At 47.9% G+C, this 24146-nt stretch overlaps 1 protein-coding gene across 5 annotated transcripts in view; it reads left to right on the plus strand.

Moving 5' to 3' along the window:
• The window catches only part of RUNX2 (RUNX family transcription factor 2), a 439127-nt gene that overhangs the window by 227863 nt on the left and 187118 nt on the right, over positions 1-24146 (plus strand). For 3 of the 5 annotated variants that reach the window (XM_060231204.1, XM_060231212.1, XM_060231221.1), the window contains one exon: positions 15060-15233. The exons of the other annotated variants lie outside the window; for them this stretch is intronic. In XM_060231204.1, coding sequence (XP_060087187.1) covers positions 15060-15233 — 174 coding nt within the window. The remainder of the gene's footprint in view (positions 1-15059; positions 15234-24146) is intronic. 5 annotated transcript variants of the gene reach the window in all.

A 24146-nucleotide genomic window follows, 5' to 3' on the forward strand; every position in this document is an offset into this window, starting at 1 on the left:
CCCCCAGGGCCCCGAGCAACTGTCCGTCATCTGCTTCCTTCTCCCTCTCTCTTGCTTCCTTCTGCATCACAACTTGCTTTGCTAGGCTTGCTCAATCACACAGGAGCTATGGAGCATCGGCTGAGGCTCCTCCCTTAGGGAGGAGGGGAGAGTTTGCTTTGTGAGGCTCTTTCGATCACACAGCAGAGCTACTGAGCCAAGCCTCTCTTCTTTCTATTGACTTGAGGTTTTTCATAGCAAGAGTTATCGGTTATCAGAGACTGTTAAATAAACCAAACATTGCAAGAGTGCTAACGTTTTAAAGTATGTTTTATTTTAAGATTTTTTTTAAAAAAAATCTTTAGCTGTGTTTGTCTGTGTTCATTATAAAGTTTATATCTCCACTACCTGGCATGACATTTTATGATACGCATGACGCAGCCCCACAAAATCCAATTTATGTCGGATCCGGCCCTCGTAACAAATGTGTTCCCTACCCCGGCTCCAGTCAGTTCTTGTCTACAGGCTGGAATGCCTATTTATTATTTAGAAAGTTTGCATCCTGTTTTTTTTTGTCTTCCAAGGGCCACTGAGACAGCCAACGATTTAAAATATTCACAATAAAGCCACATTTTTAAAAACCATTAAAATCAACCCACCCGAAGCTCACATCATTAAAACTATAGAAAAGAGTTAAAATGCATGGAAAACATAAAAACAGCACTTAAAAATTAGCTAGGAAGAAGACTGAGAAGGCCCACTCTAAGTTGCCACCTACCCAGGGCTATTTTTGTAGCAGGAGCTCCTTTGCGTATCAAGACCACACCCCTGATGTAGCCAATCCTCCAAGAGCTTACAGTAGGCCCTGTAAGAAGAGCCCTGTAAGCTCTTGGAGGATTGGCTATATCAGGAGGGTGTGGCCTAATATGCAAGGAAGTTCTTGCTGCTGTAAGAAGAGCCCTGTAAGCTCTTGGAGGATTGGCTACGTCAGGAGGGTGTGGCCTAATATGCAAGGGAGTTCCTGCTGCTGTAAGAAGAGCCTGTAAGCTCTTGGAGGATTGGCTACATCAGAAGGGTGTGGCCTAATATGCAAAGGAGTTCCTGCTGCTGTAAGAAGAGCCCTGTAAGCTCTTGGAGGATTGGCTATGTCAGGAGGGTGTGGCCTAATATGCAAGGGAGTTCCTGCTGCTGTAAGAAGAGCCCTGTAAGCTCTCGGAGGATTGGCTACGTCAGGAGGGTGTGGCCTAATATGCAACAGAGTTCCTGCTCCAAAAAAACCCCTTGCACCTACCTAACCTCAGAAAATGAAGTTACCCAAAGCAGGGCTTCCAAAGATGACAGTAGCGATTGGGTAAGTTTATAAGGGAGTAGATGGTTCTTCAGGTATGTTGGTCTCAAACCCGTGCAGAAGGTCAAGACCAGCCCCTAGAATTGTGCCTAGAATTTGTACCAATGACAGCTTCCCACTGTTAGGTGCGTGTGCAACAAAACAGACTCACGTGGGGGTGGGGGAGTGTGCACCTCTTCCTATTGGTAAATGTTGATAAATGTTCATGCCTTTGAAGCGGTTCCTCTCCCCCTTGACCAGCGTTCCCTCTAGGCTGCAGAATCTAGTGAGCAAAAATTCTACTTTGTGAGCTACTGGCATTAAAGTTGTGAGCTGCTGCATCGATTATTGTGCTCTGGGGTCATCCATCCTGAGCTAAGATAAAAAATGTGTGAGCCGGAGGCTAAAAATCTGTGAGCTAGATCACGCTAACTCAGCTTAGAGGGGACACTGCCCACGACCCCTCTTCACTGACGATGTTAGGCTACCAACATCAACCTTTCAAAAGCCGTAGAAAGGGAGAGAGGAAATACCAGCAATGCTGAATAACAAAGCAAACCTCCTTGTCAGGGAGAAACCCCAGTGATTGATGAGATGTGAACATGTTAGGTTAAAATGAGGAAAGGGAATGTCGAAGAAAGGGTATGCTTGTTGGATGAAACACTGCAGGAGACATTCTTCTTCACTCCCTTTCTGTTCACCATCGGCTTGAGGAAGCTGGACCCATGCAGTATCAACGTAGGTTAATGTTCAAAAAGTAAGAACACGGGACAGTGCGCTCTGTGTATTCTCCTTGTGCATTTACTGCAAGCATTTGCTTGCTGCAGCGAGTAGCGGTGTCCAGAATTATTCAAAGCACCCTTTGTGCTGTCCACCTCTGATGTCCATGTCTCACCGGTGAAGCACCATTCCCAGGGCAAAACTTTGTGGTGCTGTTCAGATTGAAAAGTCAGGAGAAGGGAGATCCTGTGTTCAGGTCATTGCCAGACAGCTGGGATCTTATTAAATCATAGAATCATAGAGTTGGCAGGGACCTCCAGGGTCCAACCCCCCGCACAATGCAGGAAACTCACAAATAACTCCCCCTGAAATCACAGGATCCTCATTGCCGTCAGATGGCCATCTAGCCTCTGTTTAAAAACCTCCAAGGATGGAGAGCCCACCACCTCCCGAGGAAGCCTGTTCCACTGAGGAACCGCTCTAACGGTCAGGAAGTTCTTCCTAATGTTGACCCGGAAACTCTTCTGATTTAATTTCAACCCATTGGTTCTGGTCCTACCTTCCGAGGCCACAGAAAACAACTCCACACCATCCTCAATATCAGGCATCCACAACCCCCGGTTCATGGCCTGTTAGCAACTGGGCCGTGAGTTGTATAATTATTTCGTTATATATTACGATATAATAATAATAATAGTAAGAAGACAACATTGGATTTATATCCTGCCCTCCACTTCTAATTTCAGAGTCTCAGAGCGGCTCACAGTCTCATTTACCTTCCTCTCCCACAACAGACACCCTGGATGGGGCTGAGAGAGCTCTCCCCAGAAGCTGCCCTTTCAAGGACAACTCCTGCGAGAGCTATGGCTGACCCAAAGCCCTGCCAGCAGCTGCAAGTGGAGGAGTAGGGAATCAAACCTGGTCCTCCCAGATAAGAGTCTGCACAGTTAACCACCATGCTAAACTAACAGAAATAAAGTGCACAATTGTATCATCCCAAAACCATCCCATGGTCTTCCACAAAATCAGCCCCTGGTGCCAAAAAGGTTGGGGACCGCTGCTCTATATGATAGTGGCCTTGGATACACGAAGAGCCTCATTGCAGTTGATCACAGCTCTTTGTTAGTGATTCCCGCATGGTAATAGGCAAACTTAAACTGAAGAACGGGGCCAACTCTATACACTCCAAGGTTTCCACGGTGGAACGTCATTAGGTCATTCAAACCAGCAGGGGCTTGGCAATTGGTCCGGGGAAGCAGAGATTTGGATCCTGCTTCACATTGTTTCCATCATGTCTCCAAGCTCGTCCTAAAGGCTCCAGTGAGGCAGGAACTAACACCCAACCTAGAACACAAAGTCCACATACATACACACCAGATCTAAAATTATTGTTGGGTACATGTAGTGCAGGAAGGGCACACTTGGTCCCAAGCAGGGCTTTTTTTGTAGCAGGAACTCCTTTGCATATTAGGCCACACACCCCTGATGTAGCCAGTCCTCCAGTCCTTACAGTAGGCCCTGCACTAAGAGCATGGGTGGAATTCTAGTAGGAGCTCCTTTGCATATTAGGCCACACACCCCTGATGTATTCACTCCTCCAAGAGCTTACAGGGCTCTTATTACAAGGCCTACTGTAAGCTCCCCACGTATGTGGGGAATCTCAGGAGCCAGATCTTAAGACCTGTGTTGGTAGGATTGGGTGGACATTATTTGCCATTGGGAAGGTGAAAGCTGGACAGAGTCTTCCAGGGCGTTTTTTTTGTAGGAGGAACTCCTTTGTATATTAGGCCACACACCCCTGATGTAGCCAATCCTCCAAGACCTTACAGGGTCTTGGGTCTTGTAGGAGGAACTCCTTTGCATATTAGGCCACACACCCCTGATGTAGCCAATCCTCCAAGACCTTACAGGGCTCTTAGTTCAGGGCCTACTGTAAACTCCAGGAGGATTGGCTGCCTCAAGGGTGTGTGGCCTAATATGCAAAGGAGTTCCTGCTACAAAAAAAGCCCTGGAAGCACTAAGCATGGAGGTGAGAGGAGGATGACCACCGCAGATGTAACATGAGTACATTAGTCAAGAAGGAAACAATAAATGTCATAATGTGCTCTATTTGGTACTACCTTTGAACATGGCTTGGAAACTTCCACTGGGTCAATGAACAATGGCTTCTTTGTGCTCATTCAGTTGGTTTCCAGCTTGGTTCCGGCCCAGATGCCAGCATTTGATAATGACCTTTAGAGCCCTAAATAGTTTAGGGTATCGAAGAGACTGTCTCCACGCATACCTACGGGCCTGTGTTCTGAGGTCAGCCAAGGGATCTCTGCTCTGGAAATTACCGGTTGTGAACATAATGCCATTGGGGACTTGCATTCTTGGCAGTCACCTCTGCTCCGTGGAACTTAGTGATGGACCTGATTTCTTCACCAGAGGACTTCTAGTGCCAGCTTTTAAGAAAAACATTCCGGAAGATTTTCTTAAAAAAAAAAATATGGAATCCTTGTCCTGTGCTTTTGTATCTATCTGGGTGCTGTTAGCACTTTGGTTTTAATTGTTTTTTGTGTGTCATGATAAAGCGTTTGTAGCTGAGTATGTATTTTAAATAGAAAAGTAGGATAGATGGAGGGATGGATGGATGGATCCTCAAATTACAGCTGATTTATAGTGATTCTGTAGGGTTTTCAGGGCAAGAAATGTTCGGAGGTGGTTTGCTATTGCCTGACTCTGAATAGCAACCCTGGACTTTCTTGGTGGTCTCCCATCCAAGTACTAACCAAGACTAACTCTGCTTAGCTTTCGAGATCTGTCAAGGTTGGGCTAGCCTGGGCTATCCAGTACAGGGCAATGAATATATGTAGCTCCAAAAGTAGAGAGAATATGCATAGGTGGGGCTTTTTTTGTAGCAGGGACTCCTTTGCATATTAGGCCATGCCCCCTGATGTAGCCAGTCCCCCTGGAGCTTACAGTAGGCCTTGTACTAAGAGCCCTGTAAGTGCTTGGAGGATTGGCTACATCAGGGGTGTGTGGCCTAATACGCAAAGGAGCTCCTGCTACCAAAAAAGCCCTGCTGCAGAGGTATAGAGCAACTCTTAAGTACAGTCTTTGTGGGATGTTTTTGAACGCTCCGAAATAGGTGTTCTCTTGGTTGGCTCGAGCTGGATCTTTAGAACTCGAATGGGTTGAGAATATTTGGTAATATAATTTTTTTAGAATTGCAGCAGGAAGGACTGGCATACAGCACGCTACATAACAAAGTTTATTTGCATTTGTTGTCTTAACTAATTTACAAGCGGCAGTTGTGATCTTATTCCAAAGATTTAACCGTTCCCGTCCTGGGGTGAACATTTGTGTGGAGAACTGACATCACACGGTGCCTGTCCGCTTTTAGTATTTTTCTGGCTTTTGGGGTTACCTGAAACAAAGGAAGGATGGTAAACATGGGCATACAATTAGGGATAAAATACCTTCTGTATATCTGGGTGTGTAGAGCCATGAAGGATAGGCAAGAGGCGCATTTTGTTAAGAGAATGCTATTTCAGTCCTCCACTAGGGGCGTGATTGTTTAGGACAGGAATGTTGAACATGCAGTTCAGGGGCCGAATCAGGCCCCCGGAGGGTTCCTATCAGCCCCCCCCCCCCGAGTAACTGGCTGTCATCTGCTTCCTTCTCCTTCTCTCTTGCTTCCTTCTGCGTAACAGTTTGCTTTGCAACGCTTGCTCAATTGCCAAGGAGTTACAAAGCAAAGCCTCTATGTTCTGCATTGGCTGAGGCTCCTCCCTTGGAAAGGAAGGGGGGGAGGAAGAGCTTGCTCTGCCAGGCTCTCTCGATTGCACAGCAAAGCTACTGAGCCAAGCCTCTCTTCCTTCTATTGGCTGAGGCTCCTCCCCCAGGCCCCTGTAGAAGGAAGGAAAGAGCCAGAGCTCCCTTTGCCCAGTTCCCTAGATCCCATGGGAGAAATACAAAGAAAGCATCTTTAAGACCAATGAGTGCTAACGTTTTAAGTTTTTTAAAAAATATATCTTTGTGTTTGTCTGTGTTCTTTATAAAATTTATATCTCTACTAATCTTGTATAGGTATACACATGGCCCAGCCCGACATGGCCCGGCCCAATGAGGTTTCATTTATTTCAGATCCAGCCCTCATAACAAATTAATTTGACACCCCCGGTTTAGGATATATATATAGTCTTGTACTGAGCATGTTGGTGGGGAAAGTGACAGACATCACAATTCAAAACCGCAGATACCTTAACAGGCTTAATGTTAAGGGGTTTTTTAATACATGGAAAAGTTAATCATCCACATATTGTCATAATATTAAAAATAGGAACCAAATATCAGAAGCCCCAGTGCCTTTGTACTTAATGGCTGGGACCTGGAAATGGGGAGAAGCTTGCCTAGCATTGAGCGCTAGGATACTCCATGGTCGTTTTCGCACTCACCTCCAGCCGGCGCGACCCCCCTCTTCACCGCGCAGGATCTGCGCGGATTTCGCACTAAATGCCGCGGAGCAGCCTTTTGCGCCGGAAACTCCCGTCGCAAAAGCCGCTCAAACGTAAATCGCCAAAAAGCAGTGTGGCGTTTGCGCGGCTTTTGCGACGGGAGTTTCCGGCGCAAAAGGCTGCTCCGCGGCATTTAGTGTGAAATCCGCGCAGATCCTGCGCGGTGAAGAGGGGGGTCGCGCCGGCTGGAGGTGAATGCGAGAACGACCCATGTGTGCTTATCCTGTAAGCAGGAGGTTTTTTGTAGCAGGGACGGGTAGAATTCTAGCAGAGATGCTTTGCATATTAGGCCACACCCCCCTGGTGTAGCCAATCCTCCAAGGGCTTAGAGGGCTCTTCGTACAGGGCCTGCTGTAAGCTCCAGGAGGACTGGCTGCATCAGGGGGTGTGGCCTAATACGCAAAGGAGTTCTTGCTACAAAAAAGCCCTGCCTGCAAATAAAAAATAAGATTAGTTTTTAAAGGATTTTTTTTAAGGAGCATTTTCAGGAATTCATGTGGGAATATTCAGAAGGAGGTGAGCCCTAATAGGTCCTTGTACAGCTATGGTTCTAGGTGTTCTGGGAATTAATACCGAAATAATGTATTCCACACTTCTTTCCAGTCACTGTGTACAATTCTCTGTGTGTTGTACCCCAAAGAATGCTTAAGAAATGTTTTTGTAAGTACGCTAGGAGTTATTTTCTCAGCACCACCCAGGAGATAAGGGCCACTTGGACATATGCAAGGAATAATTGGAACCAGGTCTGCTCAGAATTAAGTTCCATGTTACTCAGTGGGGCTTACTCCCCGGAAAGTGCCCTCAGGGGTAGAATTCGTGCAGGAGCTCCTTTGCATATTAGGCCACACACCCCTGATGTAGCCAATCCTCCTGGAGCTTACAAAAAAGCCTCGTAAGCTCTTGGAGGATTGGCTACATCAGGGGTGTGTGGCCTAATATGCAAAGGAGTTCCTGCTAGAATTCCAAACCTGGCCCTCAGGACCGCAGCACCAGTGAGCTACACGTTAAGACGGGTTGCATTGCATGCCGGTGCCAGAGTTTTAGGACTAAATGTGGTCCCTACTCCCCTCCTTTTGTTTTTCCTTCTAGAAGGAGCCAGTCCATAAACACAAACGAGGACCTTGAGTTATTTAAATAAACCCAGCGTCTCCCTCACTCTTTTGAGCGAGTAAAAGCTACTGAGACTGTGCAGCGCCTCGTTGGGGGAATTGTAAGAACTTTTCTTACGTAGAGCCTAGTGCCTAATTATGTAATTATGTCTCTTGGGCGGATTATATATATTTTTTCTCATAATTATGTCTCCCCAAGAGACTGGACAGGCTCCAAGATTTCCGCTTTTCTGGGATAAAAATGGTTCGGCTGTGTTTTGTTGCCTTTAAAATAATAAAAAAAAACAACAACCTTGAATTGAATGGCTCAGGCCAGAGGGCTTGCTTCAGAAAGCCCTCAGCGAAAGCAAAAGTTTGTCACAAATAAACATTTATATTAATATGGGTTTAGGCAACAGTAGCTCTTTTTTTTTCCCCTCCTCCCCCTGGCTTATTTCTGGAGCCTTGTCAGGGAAGCGCTAACTTACTCTTCGTTGATGGCCGTTGATTTATGATGCTCTTATTTTCCCCCTTCCAAGCTAAGCTTAGATGGGCCGCTTTTGGAGCTGGCTCCTAAGGACATGATCTATTGCCTGAAATTTAGAACAGAAAGATGAATTGCCCTGCCCTGATGCGATGGAAAGAACATCACTCACTGGTAATCACCAGAAAGTGGTACTGGAAATACCTTAGGCTTAGCTCTCCATAGGCTTCCTATAGGGAGAGGGTACAATCCTGTCACAAAATGTAACCTGATCCTCTCTGTGTTTATATGGACGCAAGCGCCACTGCTTTTAAGAGCCCCGTGGCGCAGAGTGGTAAAGCCGCAGTACTGCAGCCAGAGCCCTCTGCTCACGACCTGAGTTCGATCCCAGAGAAAGCTGGTTCAGGTAGCCGGCTCCAGGTTGACTCAGCCTCCTACCCTTCTGAGGTAGGTAAAATGAGTCCCCAGCTTGCTGGGGGAAAAGTGTAGATGACTGGGGAAGGCAATGGCAAACCACCCCGTAAAAAGTCTGCCGTGAAAACATTGTGAAAGCAACGTCACCCCAAAGTCGGAAACGACTGGTGCTTGCACAGGGGACTAACTTTACCTTTACTGCTGCATTATTAACGGCTTACTGTCAGTTGTTCATAGGCAGGAATATAGCCTAAAGCCCATTGGCTAGTAATGTGACCCCAAACAAAGTTGCACCCTTCCATTGAAACCAGTGGGCTTAAAAGGATGGAACTCTGTTTTATGATCATTCTGGAACTGTGCTGTCCTAAGCAGACCTGCACCCGTGTAAGTCCACTAACTTTAGGTTGTAACCAGGGGCTGTTTTGTAGAAAAATAGGTGGTGGAGCTCAATAGCATAACTCATGCATATGCCGCCGCCCCCCACCAGCCAAAAGCAACCCGACACAAGAAAGGAGAGCCCCGGGCGAGCGAGGCCTGCTTGGGCTGGCTAGAGATCCAGCCAGCCCAAGCAGGCCTTGCTCGCATGGGGCTCTCCTTGGCCAACCCCTCCCCCCACAGTCAAAAGGCCAGCAAGCCACCCACCACCCAAAATCACATAAGAAGTGGAGAAAGGATGGCGCAGACTTCTCCAGGGGTTAATGAGGGCTGCTGGGGGTGTGGCAAAGCCCCTGGTGACTGGCTGGCTGCCCTCTTTCCAATCCAGAGATTGTTATGCAGCTGCACCTACTATTCAATGGACAAGGTAGGTAGGTGGGGAGGAGGAGGGGGTCTGTCAGAAAGGTTCAGGAGCTGCGCTTCTGTGAAAATCAAAGTTTGGGTGTAACCACATAAGGCTGTTCTACAACACGGTAACTAAGGGTGAGGTCAGATGGGCAGGCCGCCACGAAGCGCCGATTTTCTGTCAATTTTCAATTTTCTCTCGGCTTTCGCACAAGCTGCCCCAGAGCTGCGAGTTGGCACGCCATTTTCCCACTGCAAGCAAGTTCCTCTTACAAGCGGTTCCTACTTGTCACTGGAGAGCGGCGCGCCAACTCCTAGCTCTGCGGCACTTGTGCGAAAATTGAGAGAAGCGCCAGGGCCGAAAGTGCTCTCCACCTGGGACAAGCTCTGGTGCGAGATTGGTCTGAGTTAGCCTCTGTGTCTTCCTGTGGCAGAGATACCCTTTTCCCCTTATATCTCAAGGCAGCTTACAATCAAAATTGGGGGGAAAAAATATTAATATAAAAACAGCAAGGGTGGTGCGGGCATTAAAACAACCCCAGGGACATAAACAACACAGAACTATCCGTTAAACAGAGCTCAGGTGGGAAGCAGAGCATTAAAAAGCTGGATAGGTAAAACCCCTACATTGAAACACCTGGTTCAATTTTTATCATAAGGACATAAGAGAAGCCATGTTGGATCAAGCCATCCCGTCCAACACTGTGTCACACAGTGGCCAAAAAACCCAGGTTCCATCAGGAGGTCCAACAGTGGGGCCAGGATACTAGAAGCCTGTAATGTACTCAGTGACGAGACGTGTTGAAGGCAACATACTTTATTAGCTGGTACATCACAAGAGAGCGAAACGCAGGCCGGGTCCTGCTTTATATACAAAGCCCGGAACAACCCTTGGACTGGCCAGGTCCAATCCTGGCCAGTTAAACTTCCCGCCACAGATCTTAATTGGTGGAGTAGTTTCGCGCGCTACATCCAGTGACCAGGGACTTACTTCCGGATTGCCTAGCAAGACACAACAAAGCCCTTCCGCTGTTGCCTCTCCCAAGTTCAAATTAGCTTTACTGCAGTTGCCTCACATGCTTTCAGAAAAGACATTAAAAGATAAAGGGGGGTGGGAAAAGGCTGGAAAATAGCCAGGAGCACTGCTTAGAACTGAAAGTCAATAGGAAGGAGCAGGTTAAGAAACAACAGACCTGTCTGAGGTGTTTGCACAGAGAAGGGAATAATGAATGGATTTAATTAAGATCTTAAACTATTAATTAAACTGCTGTCACAGCATCATTATCAGTCAGGTGAGCAGCTATCTGTGTTTAGCCTCTCACTCTCTCCTACTGTAATCCACTTATTTTGTGTTTGCTTATTCTTTTCCTGCCTGTCTTTCTTAAGAGTGCCCTTGAGGGAGAGAAGCTGTTTATATTATTAGAGAAATATGCTCAATAACTTAATTTTGCATGCCTTCAAAGGGCTTGCCTAACACGGGACTTTGCATTTCGTATTACCCAGTTTTTATTTTTCTGCATCTCAAGAAAGTTCCCTAAAGGCATTTCTCCCCCAGTGTGGATACTTGGTGGTAGCCAAGTTGCTTTCGTTATGAGGTGATCTGAGGCAGCTGCTTTAGACGGCGAACTGGCAGGCGCCAATCTCCCAGGCCACCAGCTAGCCAGCTGCCTGCCTGTCCATCAACTGCTGTCCCTGCCCATTTGCAAACTTATTGCAAAGTTTCAACATCTTTTTCGGGAACCAAAATGGTTTTCCAACTTTTGTGAGTGGAAGCAGTTTCTTGAGAGCTCAGCAGGGCTTTTTTTGGTAGGAAAAAAGCCCAGCGGGAACTCATTTGTATATTAGGCCACACCCCCTGACATCACCATTGTTTCACACGGGGCTTTTTTGTAGAAAAAGCCCGGCAGGAACTCATTTGTATATTAGGCCACACACCCTGCTGCCAAGCCAGGCGGAACCGCGTTCCTGTGTGTTCCTGCTCAAAAAAGCCCTGCGGAGACCTGTAGGGTTCCCAAACTATTTTTAAAGAGACCCGGGGTAGCAGACAGTTAAGGAAAGGTTCTCTCTCCTGACTTCTGGGCACAGGTGGCAGCAACAGCTCTGAGTCATGGGGAGATAGCGGTGATGGTATTGCTATGTTGCCAACTCCAGGCTGTGAAACCCCTGGAGCTCAGGGAGGGTGGATTTGGGAAGGGGACGGATCCGTGTAGTATAATGCCATAGAGTCCACTGTCCAAAGCATTTTTTTTTTTCCCCCAGAGAAGCTGGTCTGTGTAGTCTGGGGACCTGTTGTAATTCCAGGAGATGGCCAACGCCACCCTGAAGGTTGGCAACTGGATGTCCCACTGTTATAGGGTTGCCAAATCCCCCCCCCCCCCCCCCAGCCAACAGCAGATGATGGTGGAGGGGAGTGTAGGGTGGCCAGACCCAGGTTGGGAAACTCCTGAATATTTGGGTGTGGAGCCTGGGGAGGACAGAAACCTCAGTGGGGTACAATGCCACAGTCTACCCTCCAAAGCAGACATTTTCTCCAGGGGAATTGATCTTTCGTCTGGAGTTGGGCTGTAATTCCAAGGGATCTCCAGGTCCTACCTGGTGGCTGGCATCCTTGCATTGCTACTTTGCTCAAGCACTGACAAAGGTAGCCGCCACTCAACTCAGAAGCACAGTGAACCCCTCTAACTGTGTGTGCGTAGACAGACAGACAGACAGACAGACAGACAGACAGACAGACAGACAGACAGATAGATAGATAGATAGATGGATGGAGGGATAGAAGGAGGGATAGATGGAGGGATAGATGGATGGATGGATGGATGGATGGATGGATGGATGGAGTGAGTGAGTGAGTGAGTGAGTGAGTGAGTGAGTGAGTGAGTGAGTGACCGACCGGCCGACCCTTTGGAGTAGATTTCCACCCCGAATCAAATTCCACTGTATCATTGGCGTAGAGAAATGTCACACAAAACTGGTTTTGTTGGTGGTGTTAGAAATCATTGTATTTCCCAGTATTAAAATGTCCAGACCTTTAAAACACATTGTGACATGAGGCAGAATGTTTCTTTTGCATCCCGTCGCCACTCCCCTTTTGCATACTGAATAACTTATGCCAGAACAGTTCCTTTGTGAAGGTGTTTTAAAAAAAAAAAATTAGAACAACATAAAAACACGCAATTGGTTTGAACCTAAGATGGTAGAATGCTAACGTAAAATTTCATGGATTTTAAAGGACAACATTTAAAAACATCCCCAATTAATAATTTATTTTGCAGGGTGGGGTATTTTTCTCCCCATGAGGTAAATATTCTCCAGGTTTTCAAAGAAGGGCTCTCTCTAGAGCGCTTAAAATTGTTCTCTGGATAAGAATTTTCTTAACGAACTCCTGGGATTTTTTTTTTACCCCAATTATTAAATTGTTAAATGGGCTTGAGGTGGGAAACTAACCACATGGCAAAATGCTTGAGTTTTTGGGATTGTGTGTGTGTGTGTTTAAATTCATGGGCTTTTTTTGTTTACAGAAAGGAAATTGTAAGTGGCAACTGGCTGTATTGTGGAGAGACTGTTTAGTACTGAGCAGGTGGTAAAGTCTTGACAAGAAATAGCTTTAGAGCCATTTTGAGTGTGTTTATGTGTGTGGTTTCTCCCCACATATACTATACATAGAGCAAATGCATAACATAAGCCTTGTTCATATATGTCTCTGTGAGAGCTTATGCTGCCACACCTGCCTCAGGCCTAGCTGATGACACGATGGAATAAGAGCCCGGAAGCATTTTTTTTCTCCTCACATTCATGGGGCAAAGAGTGTACAAATCTGGCCTGTGAGTTATATTGTATGTACATCAGTCCCAATTCAGATATTTAGAAGCCAGAGAAGTCAAGTGATAGGGTAGACTTTAGGGGGCGGGGGGGAGGGTGGCAGACTTTTGAAGGCAAAGCAACATTTCACATGGTATTGTGCCACGGTGCAACTTCACTTCTGGTCACATAACTTCAGTGAGCGAGCATGCCCTCAAAACTCTGTGGCAAAACCGCAGAGGGGATTGCTATGGCACCGCAACAATGTGTGTTGCAGTGTCACTTCCACATACACAGGTCTTTTTTTGTAGCAGGAACTTCTTTGCATATTAGGCCACACACCTCTGATGTAGCCAGTCCTCCTGGAGCTTACAGTAGGCCCTATAATAAGAGCCCTGTAAGCTCTTGGACGATTGGCTACATCAGGAGTGTGTGGCCTAATATGCAAAGGAGTTCCTGCTACAAAAAAAAGGTCCTGCATACACATAATTTCTCCCACAACTCTCACAGTAGCAGGTGACCTGGTCCCTATAGGGTAGATATAACTGGGTGTGGGAGCATACTTTTATTCTTCTGCATAATCAAGTGTGAATTGGTCTGGAGTGAAGCCCCTTACGCCAACTCTTTAGTAAGTGAGGCACTCTTGAAGGAGGTTGCTAAAATATTCTTTCAAATGAGCATGTGGCAACCTTGTTTGCTGAGGTACCTCAAGAAACATCAGTTGAGCTAAATTTTTGATTTTGGGGCTTTGCTGGGAGCCAAGTTCTGTTTAAAAGAAGAAAGGGTTTAAGCATTCAGAACACGTTACGAGAAATAAAGCAAGACAAGCAGAATTAAGAGCACAAAACAGCAGGAAATGAGCCCTGATGCTGCGAATAAACTGAAGAGAAATTTGGAGCCCAGAGGCATTAGTGACATGAATTGGTAACTTTTAAATTCTTCCTTGAGGCAATGTGCCCTCCCCTTTCTTCACGGAGTCTCACCTGACCCATTGCTAATGCAATAGCCATTTTCTTTTCTTTTTTAAAATTTTGTGGGATTTTAAATCTGATATAAAGGCAATAGCAGTTACTGAACAAGCAAAAAGTAATAATTTCTTAAAAGTTACTTTCTTTTATGTGACATAGTCTTTTCACGTGATACGCAGAATTGTTATAGAAGGATGGCCTCACGCTGTATTCCCACATTCATTCATTCTTCCCACAGATCCGTACCCATTTGACGCCAATAGTCTCAAAGGGAGGGCCAGTGTTACAAAATTCCTGCCCATTAATTGTTGCACATGGTGATTTCATGCAGGCCTTGAATTCAGCAGGAGCTCACAGAAGCGCAGCTCCTGAACCTTTCTGACAGCCCCCCTCCTCCTCTCCACCTGCCTTGTCCATTGAATAGTAGGTGCAGCTGCATAACAATCCCTGGATTAGGAGAGCAGCCAGCCAGCCACCAGAAGCTTTGCCACACTCCAAGCAGCCCTCATTAACCCCTGGAGAAGCCCATGCCACCCCTTCTCCACTTCTTATGTGATTTTGGGCGGCAGGTGGCTTGCTGACTTTTTGACTGGGGTGTGTGTGGCCAAGGAGAGCCCCAGGTGAGTGAGGCCTGCTTGGACTGGCTGGATATCTAGCCAGCCCGAGCAGGCCTCGCTCGCTTGGGGTTCTCCTTTTTTGCATCAGGTTGCTTTTGCCTGGTGGAGGGGGAGGCGCATATGCTAATGAGTTATGCTAATGAGTTCCACTACCTATTTTTCTACAAAACGACCCCTGATTTCATGCTTGTGTAAATCTCTGCAGTTTACACACATTTTAAGGCTAATCACGTAAACGGAAGAAATATCCTTCCCTGCACCAGCTCTAAGTTAAACCTAAAACCTTCTTGGTCCTTGAGTTTATAAAAAAAAAAAGTTATGATTGAATAGTGCATTGTTCATTCATGCTAACGACACTTTTTATTTTATGATTTGCTGTTTCCAGGGCACAGACAGAAGCTTGATGACTCTAAACCTAGTTTGTTCTCTGAGCGCCTCAGTGATTTAGGGCGCATCCCTCATCCCAGTATGAGAGTAGGTGTCCCGACCCAGAGCCCACGGCCCTCTCTGAACTCTGCACCAAGCCCTTTTAATCCACAAGGACAGAGTCAGATTACAGGTAAGAGACAGAACCGTAGGCTTGTTTTGTATGGGCCACCGTAGTGTGGACTGTTGGCCTCTTTGTTTCAGAACGTAGAAAAATAAGATTTTGAAAAAGTGTGCACAAATGTTAGTTTGGGATAGATTTTTTTTTAATGTAGTATATTATTCGCTAGAACCTTTTAGAATTTTTTAAATAAGAAAATTCTTCATCTTTGGGGGTCATTCATGTCAACGATCTCCATGCGTTGATTTAAAAATATGTGTAAATACTCCCGCTGTGCCTATTTATTTAGGATTGCTTTTTAGGATAGTGCGCACAGCCAAAAAAAATACTGCTTTACCCACATTTATTATTTCACATTGTGGCTTCTCTCTGTCATCCATATCTATATATCGTTGTCTCAATAAACTATGAATCAGCCTGCACTGAGATTTGTGTACATTATAGTTGAAGCCAGGAGATGGATTTCACTATTCAAAACAGAATGCATGGAGAGAACTCAGTAGAGGGGACCTGACGCTTACTTAGGCCAGTAGTTATTTAAGGGAGGGGGGAAGTAAAGCAGATTTTTCTTTTTGTGCTTTATACAGTTGCATGTGAATCAACTCAGAAAAATATATATATGGTTTTCTCAATGTTTCCATGTTTTTATGGCTCGAAAAAGAAGCTTCCAAGGGATCTGAAATATTCCTCAAAGGCACACACACAAACGCATCGCTGTTCACAGGTTTTCCACTCCTGTTTGCAGCTGCGTGCTTTAGCTGAAAATAGCCCTTCCTCCTACTCAGGGGTGGAATTCTAGCAGGAGCTCCATTGCATATTAGGCCACACCCCCTGATGTAGCCATCCTCCAAGAGCTTACAAGGCTCTCTTTTGTAAGCTCTTGGAGGATTGGCTACGTCTGGGGTGTGTGACCTAATATGCAAAGGAGCTCCTGCTAGAATTCCACCCCTGCTCCTACTATAGAAGTTATTTCATGCAACTAGTCCGGGTTGGCTGTTGAATGATACTGCTGAAGGCCGATTAAGCTTGTTCACAGCTTTGTCTGCCTTCAGTGATGCGTTGTCATCTGATTGGCTGCTTGATGTCACTCTTATTTGGAAAGGCCAATGGGAACACAGACAACGTAATGACCAGCTGATCAAGAACACAAAGAAGCTTGCAAACAAAGTGTTAAATGCCAAGCACGGGTTGGAGAACCTGGGTATATGTTGGGGTGGCATTCCTTTTACCTACAGTATCAACCCCATGAATAAAACAGCTGAAATAAAGATTCCTAGAAATGTGTGTAGGAGGGGGGGATGTTTCTGTAATGTACCCTCCTCTGCATTTTAGCTCAGCCCCAGTTTTTGGGTTGTTAACAGTAAGCCCAGAGTCAGTCATTTTGTTTAAACGCTTTGTGTCTTTGCAAGTAATATTTCAAGTCGTTTCGTTAACGTGAACTTGTGGGCCAGTTTTGACACGCTTTGCGATCAAACCTTTTTTGTTAAAATTCCGGGGAATGGAATTTTTCAGGAGCTAAGGGGCAGGCAGTGGCAAAATCACCTCTGCTCGTCTCTCGCCTTGAAAACTGTAAGGGGTCGGCCGTAGGTCGGCTGCTATTTGAGGGCGCTTTACACACACTATAACATAGTGGGTTCAACGCAAGGAAGAGGCAGGGTGGTAGGGAACATAGCTCTTTTATTAGCACAGCGTATTATAGGGCTGCACCATAAGACTGGGCCAATGGGGCCAACTATACATACATTCAAGGTTCCTGCGCTAGCGTGCTATTGGACCATTCGAACCAGCAGAGGGCCCATGATTGGAGCAGGGATTTGGATCCTACCGCCCATTGGTTTATTATTTATTTACATTATATTTATATCCTGCCCGTCCTATACAGACTCAAGGCGGCTAACAGCATAAAATAGACCGTAAACAAAAGCAATGTTAAAACAATAACACAGTCAGGTAAATGGCAATGGTGCTACTTCGGCGGATCATGTAATATTTTCTTTAGGGTTTGTAGAATCTTTCGGGCTCAAGTGCCGTGTTCTACTGGAGAAAGTTTTCCTTCCAGACGTTTCGTTCTCAGCTGCGGAGAACATCCTCAGTGGCGTTGCAGCCGGAGCAGGCGCTCTGACCTTCTTGGCTGCTGTGCATTGAATGGGGCCAGGGCTGCTGGAGAGCTGCTATTTCTAGGCTGGAGGGGATGTGATGAAAGGGCAATTGGTTTGTGGATGTGCCCATTGTTTGGTGGGGCTTCCTGGAAGGGTAGTGATAAGGAAACTGGCTGTTGAATGTGACCATTGTTCTGTGTTAATTGCTGGGAGGGTTGGAAGGGGTGTGAAGATAAGGAAGATGGTTGTTTATCACTACCCTTCCAGGAAGCCCCACCAAACAATGGGCACATCCACAAACCAATTGCCCTTTCACCACACCCCCTCCAGCCTAGAAATAGCAGCTCTCCAGCAGCCCTGGCCCCACTCAATGCACAGCAGCCAAAAAGGTCAGAGCACCTGCTCCGGCTGCAACGCCACTGAGGATGTTCTCCGCAGCTGAGAACTAAACATCTGGAAGGAAAACTTTCTCCAGTAGAACACGGCACTTGAGCCCAAAAGATTCTACAAACCCTAATGATGTTACCAGCCGTGAAAACCTGAAATCTTTGATAATATTTTCTTTCTTACGCACACAGATCCTAGGCAGTTAGTACTAGTGCGATGGATCCAGATGTGGTGGCAGCCCTCTCCCATTAGATGTTATATGCCATCCGAAACAGTTCAGTCTTGCAGGGCCCTGATGGCTTCTGGGAGGAGGGTGTTCCAAAGTATTGTTCCCGAGTCCCCAAGCTTAGTCCTGCAGGCTCCAGTGAGCCGGGCAAGAACACCATACCGTATACACGTTTCAGATCACATATATAACACATACAAAGATGTAACGTTCTTAAAACCATGTCTTTATTCCAGGCCTCATTCAAGCCTATCACTCCTGGCATGGGAACCGCTTCCATGGGGTGAAATTTAATGGGGCTTATGTGCAGTTTGAGTAGTTGAGTCATGAGGGTGGGGCCAGTCTAGGGTTGCCGACTCCAGGTTAGGAAATTCCTGGAGATTTGGGGGGTGGAGCCTGGGAAAGGTGAGGTTTGTCGAAGGGAAGCAGCTCAGCAGGGTATACTGTCCTTGAGCAGGGGTCCCCAGCCCCCGGTCCGTGGACCGGTACTAGTCCGTGGCCTGTTAGCAACTGGGCCCTGAGTTGTATAATTATTTCATTATATATTACAATGTAGTAATAATAACGATGATAAGAAGACATTGGATTTATATCCTGCCCTCCACTCCAAATCTCAGAGTCTCAGAGTGGCTCACAATCTCCTTTATCTTCCTCCCCCACAACAGACACCCTGTGAGGTGGCTGGGGCTGAGAGTTCTTTCAAGGACAACCTCTGCCAGAGCTATGGCTGACCCAAGGCCATTCCAGCAGGTGCAAGTGGAGGAGTGGGGAATCAAACTGGTTTTCCCAGATAAGAGTCCGCACACTTAACCACCACACCAAACTAATAGAAATAAAGTGCACAATTGTATCATCACAAAACCATCCCGCACCCCACCCCGGGTCTGTGGAAAAATTGTCTTCCACAAAACCGGTCCTTGGTGCCAAAAAGGTTGGGGACCGCTGCCATAGAGTCCATCCTTGAATGCAGCTGTTTTCTCCCGGGGAACTGATCTGGAGATTTGATCTGGAGAACTGTTGCCTGGCAGGAGGATGTGGTTGAATAAAACTGTTTGATTGCTTTTCTGTTTATCTGTTAGATTGCTTATTGTTAGTTTTAATGGTTTACTATGTTGGAATCCGCCCTGAGCCCGCCGTGGGAAAGAGCGGACTACAATTTGACAGAAATAAAATAAAATATGCTCAAATAAAAAAGGACCTGCTTGCTTGGCCCTACTCTTGTGGTTCTGATAGTCAGATGCAGGGCTGGCCAAACTGTGGCTCGGGAGCCACATGTGACTCTTTCGCACACATTGTGTGGCTCTCGAAGCCCCCACTGCCCCATTGGCCGGTTTGGAAAAGGCATTTAAAGTCTCTTTAAATCACTTTGCAAAGCCAGCTGGAGGCTTAAGAGAATGCATTTAAAGTTAAAGTTGCTTTCTTTCCACTCTCCCTCCCTCCACCTATTTTTCCCCCCTTCCTTCCTTGTGGCTCTCAAACATCTGGCGTTCTTGTCTTGCAGCTCTCAAACATCTGACATTTATTCTCTGTGGCTCTTTAAGTTAAGCAAGTTTGGCCACCCCTGGTCAGATGTATAATATAGCGATTTTAACGTTGGCAGATGGCTTCTGTATCACTAGTAGGGTGTGGGAACGGGACCCCCCAGACTTTTGCTTATTCTTGGCACTCCTTTCCCTCTTTTCCTGAAGATTTTGGTGCTTTCTTGTTCTTGGCACTCCTTTCCCTCTTTTCCTGAAGATTTTGGTGCTTTCTTGGGATGGCAGCTGCCAAGGAAGATCTCCCTACATCAGCGAGAAGTGTCTGAGGCCTGCAAATGTGCCATTCCGACCCAGACCCTCTTGTGTGATTTTGCCGAGCAACATTATCCCATGAGCAAGAGACTTTGCCCCTACCCCTCCCCTCCCAAAACCCATCTGGCAGTCATTTTATATTGTTAACCAGATAGGCTGAAATGTCCCATGCTGCTTTTGTTGCGTTCGGATGCTTTCCGTAGAAAATGTGCTGCTGGGTTTTGATTAACAACATACCGTTTTTTTGTCTTGTTCTGAATCATCACCAGCATGTTCAAATTCTGTTAAGCTGTAGATTTTGCTTCAGCGTTTATGAAATAGTACATGCCTGCCCCTCCTTCCAAAAGAGAGGATGCTTGCAGAAGGCAGAGGTCGACCTACTTAGCAGCAGTGCCGGATTAAACCCTGTGGAGGCCCCTAGGCAGTCAAAATCTCGGGGGTGGGGGCCCCTCGCAAATTATCTCTGATTCGGAGCACCCGCTTTGCCACCCGCGGCCCCTGCTGCAGCCTGCAGGCACCTTCTCAAAAGCTTCTTTGACGAAGCTGCTGGGGGGAGAGGCAGAGAGAGGCAAACTTGGCGATGATGCCAGCCAGGGCCAGCGCTAAAGGATCTGCCGCTAGAGGCAGACCCCCGTGCCGCACTCCCCCCTCCAGCTTCCTATTGTTTGTTTTTTTTTCGCACACGCATAGCGTGCCACGATGACGTCGCTAAAAGTGCACCGCCCACGTCTCTAGTCCCTCTTACGGTGACGTCACTTAGTGACGTCATCGTAAGCGGGACTAGAGAGCATTGGGCGGTGCACAAGAGTGCTGCCATGCCGTTGCTTTCCCCCTGCACTGCTCTCTTTGGAGGCATCCTTAGAAGCCTCCAAAGAGTGTAGTTTTGAAAAAGCAACCGGCCACTTTCAACCTGAAAGCAGCCGGCCGCCTTTAAAACACCGCGCTCTCGATCACCCGGCGTGTTGTTTCTGCTTGCTGAGGGACTGGAAAACTTCTCCAGCCCCTCAGCAAGCAGAAATGAGGCGGCACTTTTAGTCGAGCGCCTGGGACTGAAAGTTAAACCCTGCGTTGTTTCTGCTTGCTGAGGGGCCGGAAGATTTCTCCAACCCCTCGGGAAGCAGAAACAACGTGTCCACGAAGAGCCGGCGCCCTAGGCAGCTGTCAAACGTTGCCTAATGGACTCGCCGGCTCTGACGCCAGCAGCAGCTGCAACAGGCAAGTCAGGCAAAGAGCGGTTGGGGAGGCTGCAAGCAGGGGGGAAAGCACAGGGGAAAGCCTGCCCGGGGCCCCTAAAGGCATGGGGGCTCATAGGCCGGATTAGCAGAACAGAGAAATGTCCTCAGAGGAGGACGGTCATCTCTTGCCAGGCATTTGAAATTCTCAGTACCTTTTAATGGCAATTATTTCTTCCATATTCCAATCACCTAGCTCAGTGTTCCTCAGCACAGTGCCCACTGGCACCACGGTGTCCAACAAATGTATTTTCCAGTGTATACCTCCTTTGTTATCAGAGCATATTTTCCTGAAAGCAAAGAGCTAATCCTAGCTTTCCTAGAATCATAGAGTTGGAAGGGACCTCCAGGGAGGGACGGTGGCTCAGTGGTGGAGCATCTGCTTGGTAAGCAGAAGGTCCCAGGTTCAATCTCCGGCATCTCCAACTTAAAAAGGGTCCAGAGAAATAGACGTGAAAAACGTCAGCTTGAGACCCTGGAGTGTCGCTGCCAGTCTGAGTACACAATCCTGATGGGCCGAGGGTCTGATTCAGTATAAGGCAGCTTCATATGTTCAGGGTCATCTAGTCCAGCCCTCTGCACAATGCAGGAAAATCATGAACCCCCCCCCCCTCCTGTGGCACAGAGTGGTAAACCTGGTACTTCAATCCAAGATCCCCGGTCAGGGGATCTCAGTGCTCCTGGGGAGGGGAAGATATGACGGTGGGAATGGACGGAGATATGAGAGAAGGAGACAGAGACAAAATAGTGCTCGGCCCCCTTCTAGTCTACTTCCCATCCCAACGGTGACAAGTAAGGGGACCAAGAGAATTTGCCCGCGTCCGACACTGGTGCTATGCAACGCCAGGTCTATAAATAATAAGACCGAGACCATCAAGGACTTCCTGCTTCGGCAGGATGCAGACCTGGCTTGCGTGACCGAGACCTGGGTTCAAGAGGGAGAGACAACGGCACTCTCCCAGATGACTCCCCCGGGTTACTCGGTCTTCCACCAGTCGCGGATTAGCGGGCGGGGGGGCGGGGTGGCGGTATTCATGCGGGAGGCTTACTCCTTCCGGGCCCTCCCGGCCCCAAAGATCAATGGTGTTGAATGTGTCGGCCTTGTGTTGGATGTCGGGGAGAGGTTGGCGATCTGGCTGGTGTACCGTCCGCCTAACGCACCGGCCAGCGCCTTACCATCCCTGATGGAGGCGGTGTCCGGCTGGGCGTTGGAGTACCCAGGGCTTCTGGTCCTGGGTGACTTCAATGTCCACGCCGATGACGCGGCGTCCACTCAGGCGATGGACCTAGTGTCTTCCATGGCGACACTGGGACTCTCCCAATTTGTTACGACTCCCACACATCAGGCTGGGCACACATTAGATCTGATCTTTGCGGCCGGGATTAAAGTGAACGAAATCGCGACGGAGGCGATACCATGGTCGGATCACTTAGCCCTCAAGGCTCGTATGGAGACGCTACCACAACCCTGTAAGGGCGGAGAGCCTATTTTGGCTCGCCCGCGGAGCCTGATGGACCCGGAACGGTTCCAAACAGCTCTTCGGGATCCTTGGCCCCCTTGCGATTCCCTTGATGCCCTGGTTGATGCCTGGCAAGACCGGCTATCTGGGGCAATCAACGAGATCGCACCCCGACGTCCTCTGCGCCCTCGTTCAAGGCTGGCTCCCTGGTATACCCTGGAGCTACGCCGGCTGAAACAAGGACTCCGACGACTAGAGAGGCAGTGGCGGCGCACTCGTGGCGAAGCGGCGAGAACATCCTACAGAACGTTTATGAGGTCGTATGAGATGGCAGTCAAGACCGCGAAGAAGAAGTACTTCGCGGCCAAGATTGCGTCTGCAAATTCGCGCCCGGCACAATTGTTTAAAATAATTGGACATTTAACTACACTGCCCCAGGGCAGACCAAACGTCAAAGAATTAGAAATAGGCTGTGAGGCTTTTGCGAAATTTTTTGCAGACAAAATCACGTCGCTCCGCCAGGACCTGCCCATCACCTTAGATACAGCACATGAGCCCGAGGCCCCTTGCCTGTCTTCTGATTTAACTCTGGATCATTTTGACCCGCTCAGCCGGGAGGAAGTTGACGGAATTCTCTCCTCTGCGCGCCCCACAACTTGTGATTTGGACCCATGCCCCTCCTGGCTAATTAAATCCTGCCTGAGGGAGCTTGAATGTCCTCTACGGGACATCATAAATAGATCCCTCTCGGAGGGGCGCTTCCCATCATCCCTGAAAGAGGCTTTGGTCCGACCCCTCTTGAAAAAAAGTACAGCAGACCCGGCCGAATTGGCAAACTACCGACCGGTCTCCAATTTACCGTTTTTAGGTAAAATGATAGAGAGGGCAGTGGCGTCGCAGTTGCAGAGTTTTCTGGATGACGCTTCCATCCTAGACCCTTGCCAGTCCGGCTTTCGCCCGGGTCATGGGACGGAGACAGTACTGGTCGCCCTGGTAGATGATCTCCAACGGCATCTGGATCGGGGCGGTGCGGCGGTGCTGATGCTGTTAGATCTGTCGGCCGCGTTCGACACGGTCGACCATCGGCTACTGACCCACCGCCTCGCCGATATAGGGGTGAGGGGGTCTGCCCTACAATGGCTCTCCTCCTTCCTCGAGAATCGGGGACAAAGGGTGGCAATTGGTGGTGAGCGGTCCCGGAGGCACACACTGGATTGTGGAGTGCCTCAAGGGGCAGTTCTCTCACCAATATTATTCAATATCTATATGCGCCCTCTTGCCCAGATTGCCAGGAGATATGGACTTGGGTGCCACCAATATGCAGATGACACCCAACTCTATCTGCTGATGGACGGCCGGCCTGGCTGCGTCCCTGAAAATTTAGACCGGGCCTTGCAGGACATGGCAATGTGGTTGAGGGGGAGCGGGCTGAAATTGAATCCAGCGAAGACAGAAGTCCTTTGTCTGGGTCGGGGCGCCCGGGAAGGGGAAATACCTCTCCCGGTCTTCGACGGGGCGCCACTGAAAGCGGCGCACCGGGTCAGGAGTCTGGGAGTTTTACTGGAGCCTTCTTTATCAATGGAGGCCCAGATTGCAGCCACTTCCAAGTCAGCCTTTTTTCACCTGAGGCGGGCAAGGCAGTTGGCTCCCTTCCTAGAGCGCCAAGACCTGGCAACGGTACTTCACGCAACGGTCACCTCGAGACTGGATTACTGTAATGCCCTCTACATG

Source organism: Heteronotia binoei, chromosome 1 (genome assembly GCF_032191835.1).
Source record: "Heteronotia binoei isolate CCM8104 ecotype False Entrance Well chromosome 1, APGP_CSIRO_Hbin_v1, whole genome shotgun sequence".
Classification (NCBI taxonomy): Eukaryota; Metazoa; Chordata; class Lepidosauria; order Squamata; family Gekkonidae; genus Heteronotia; species Heteronotia binoei.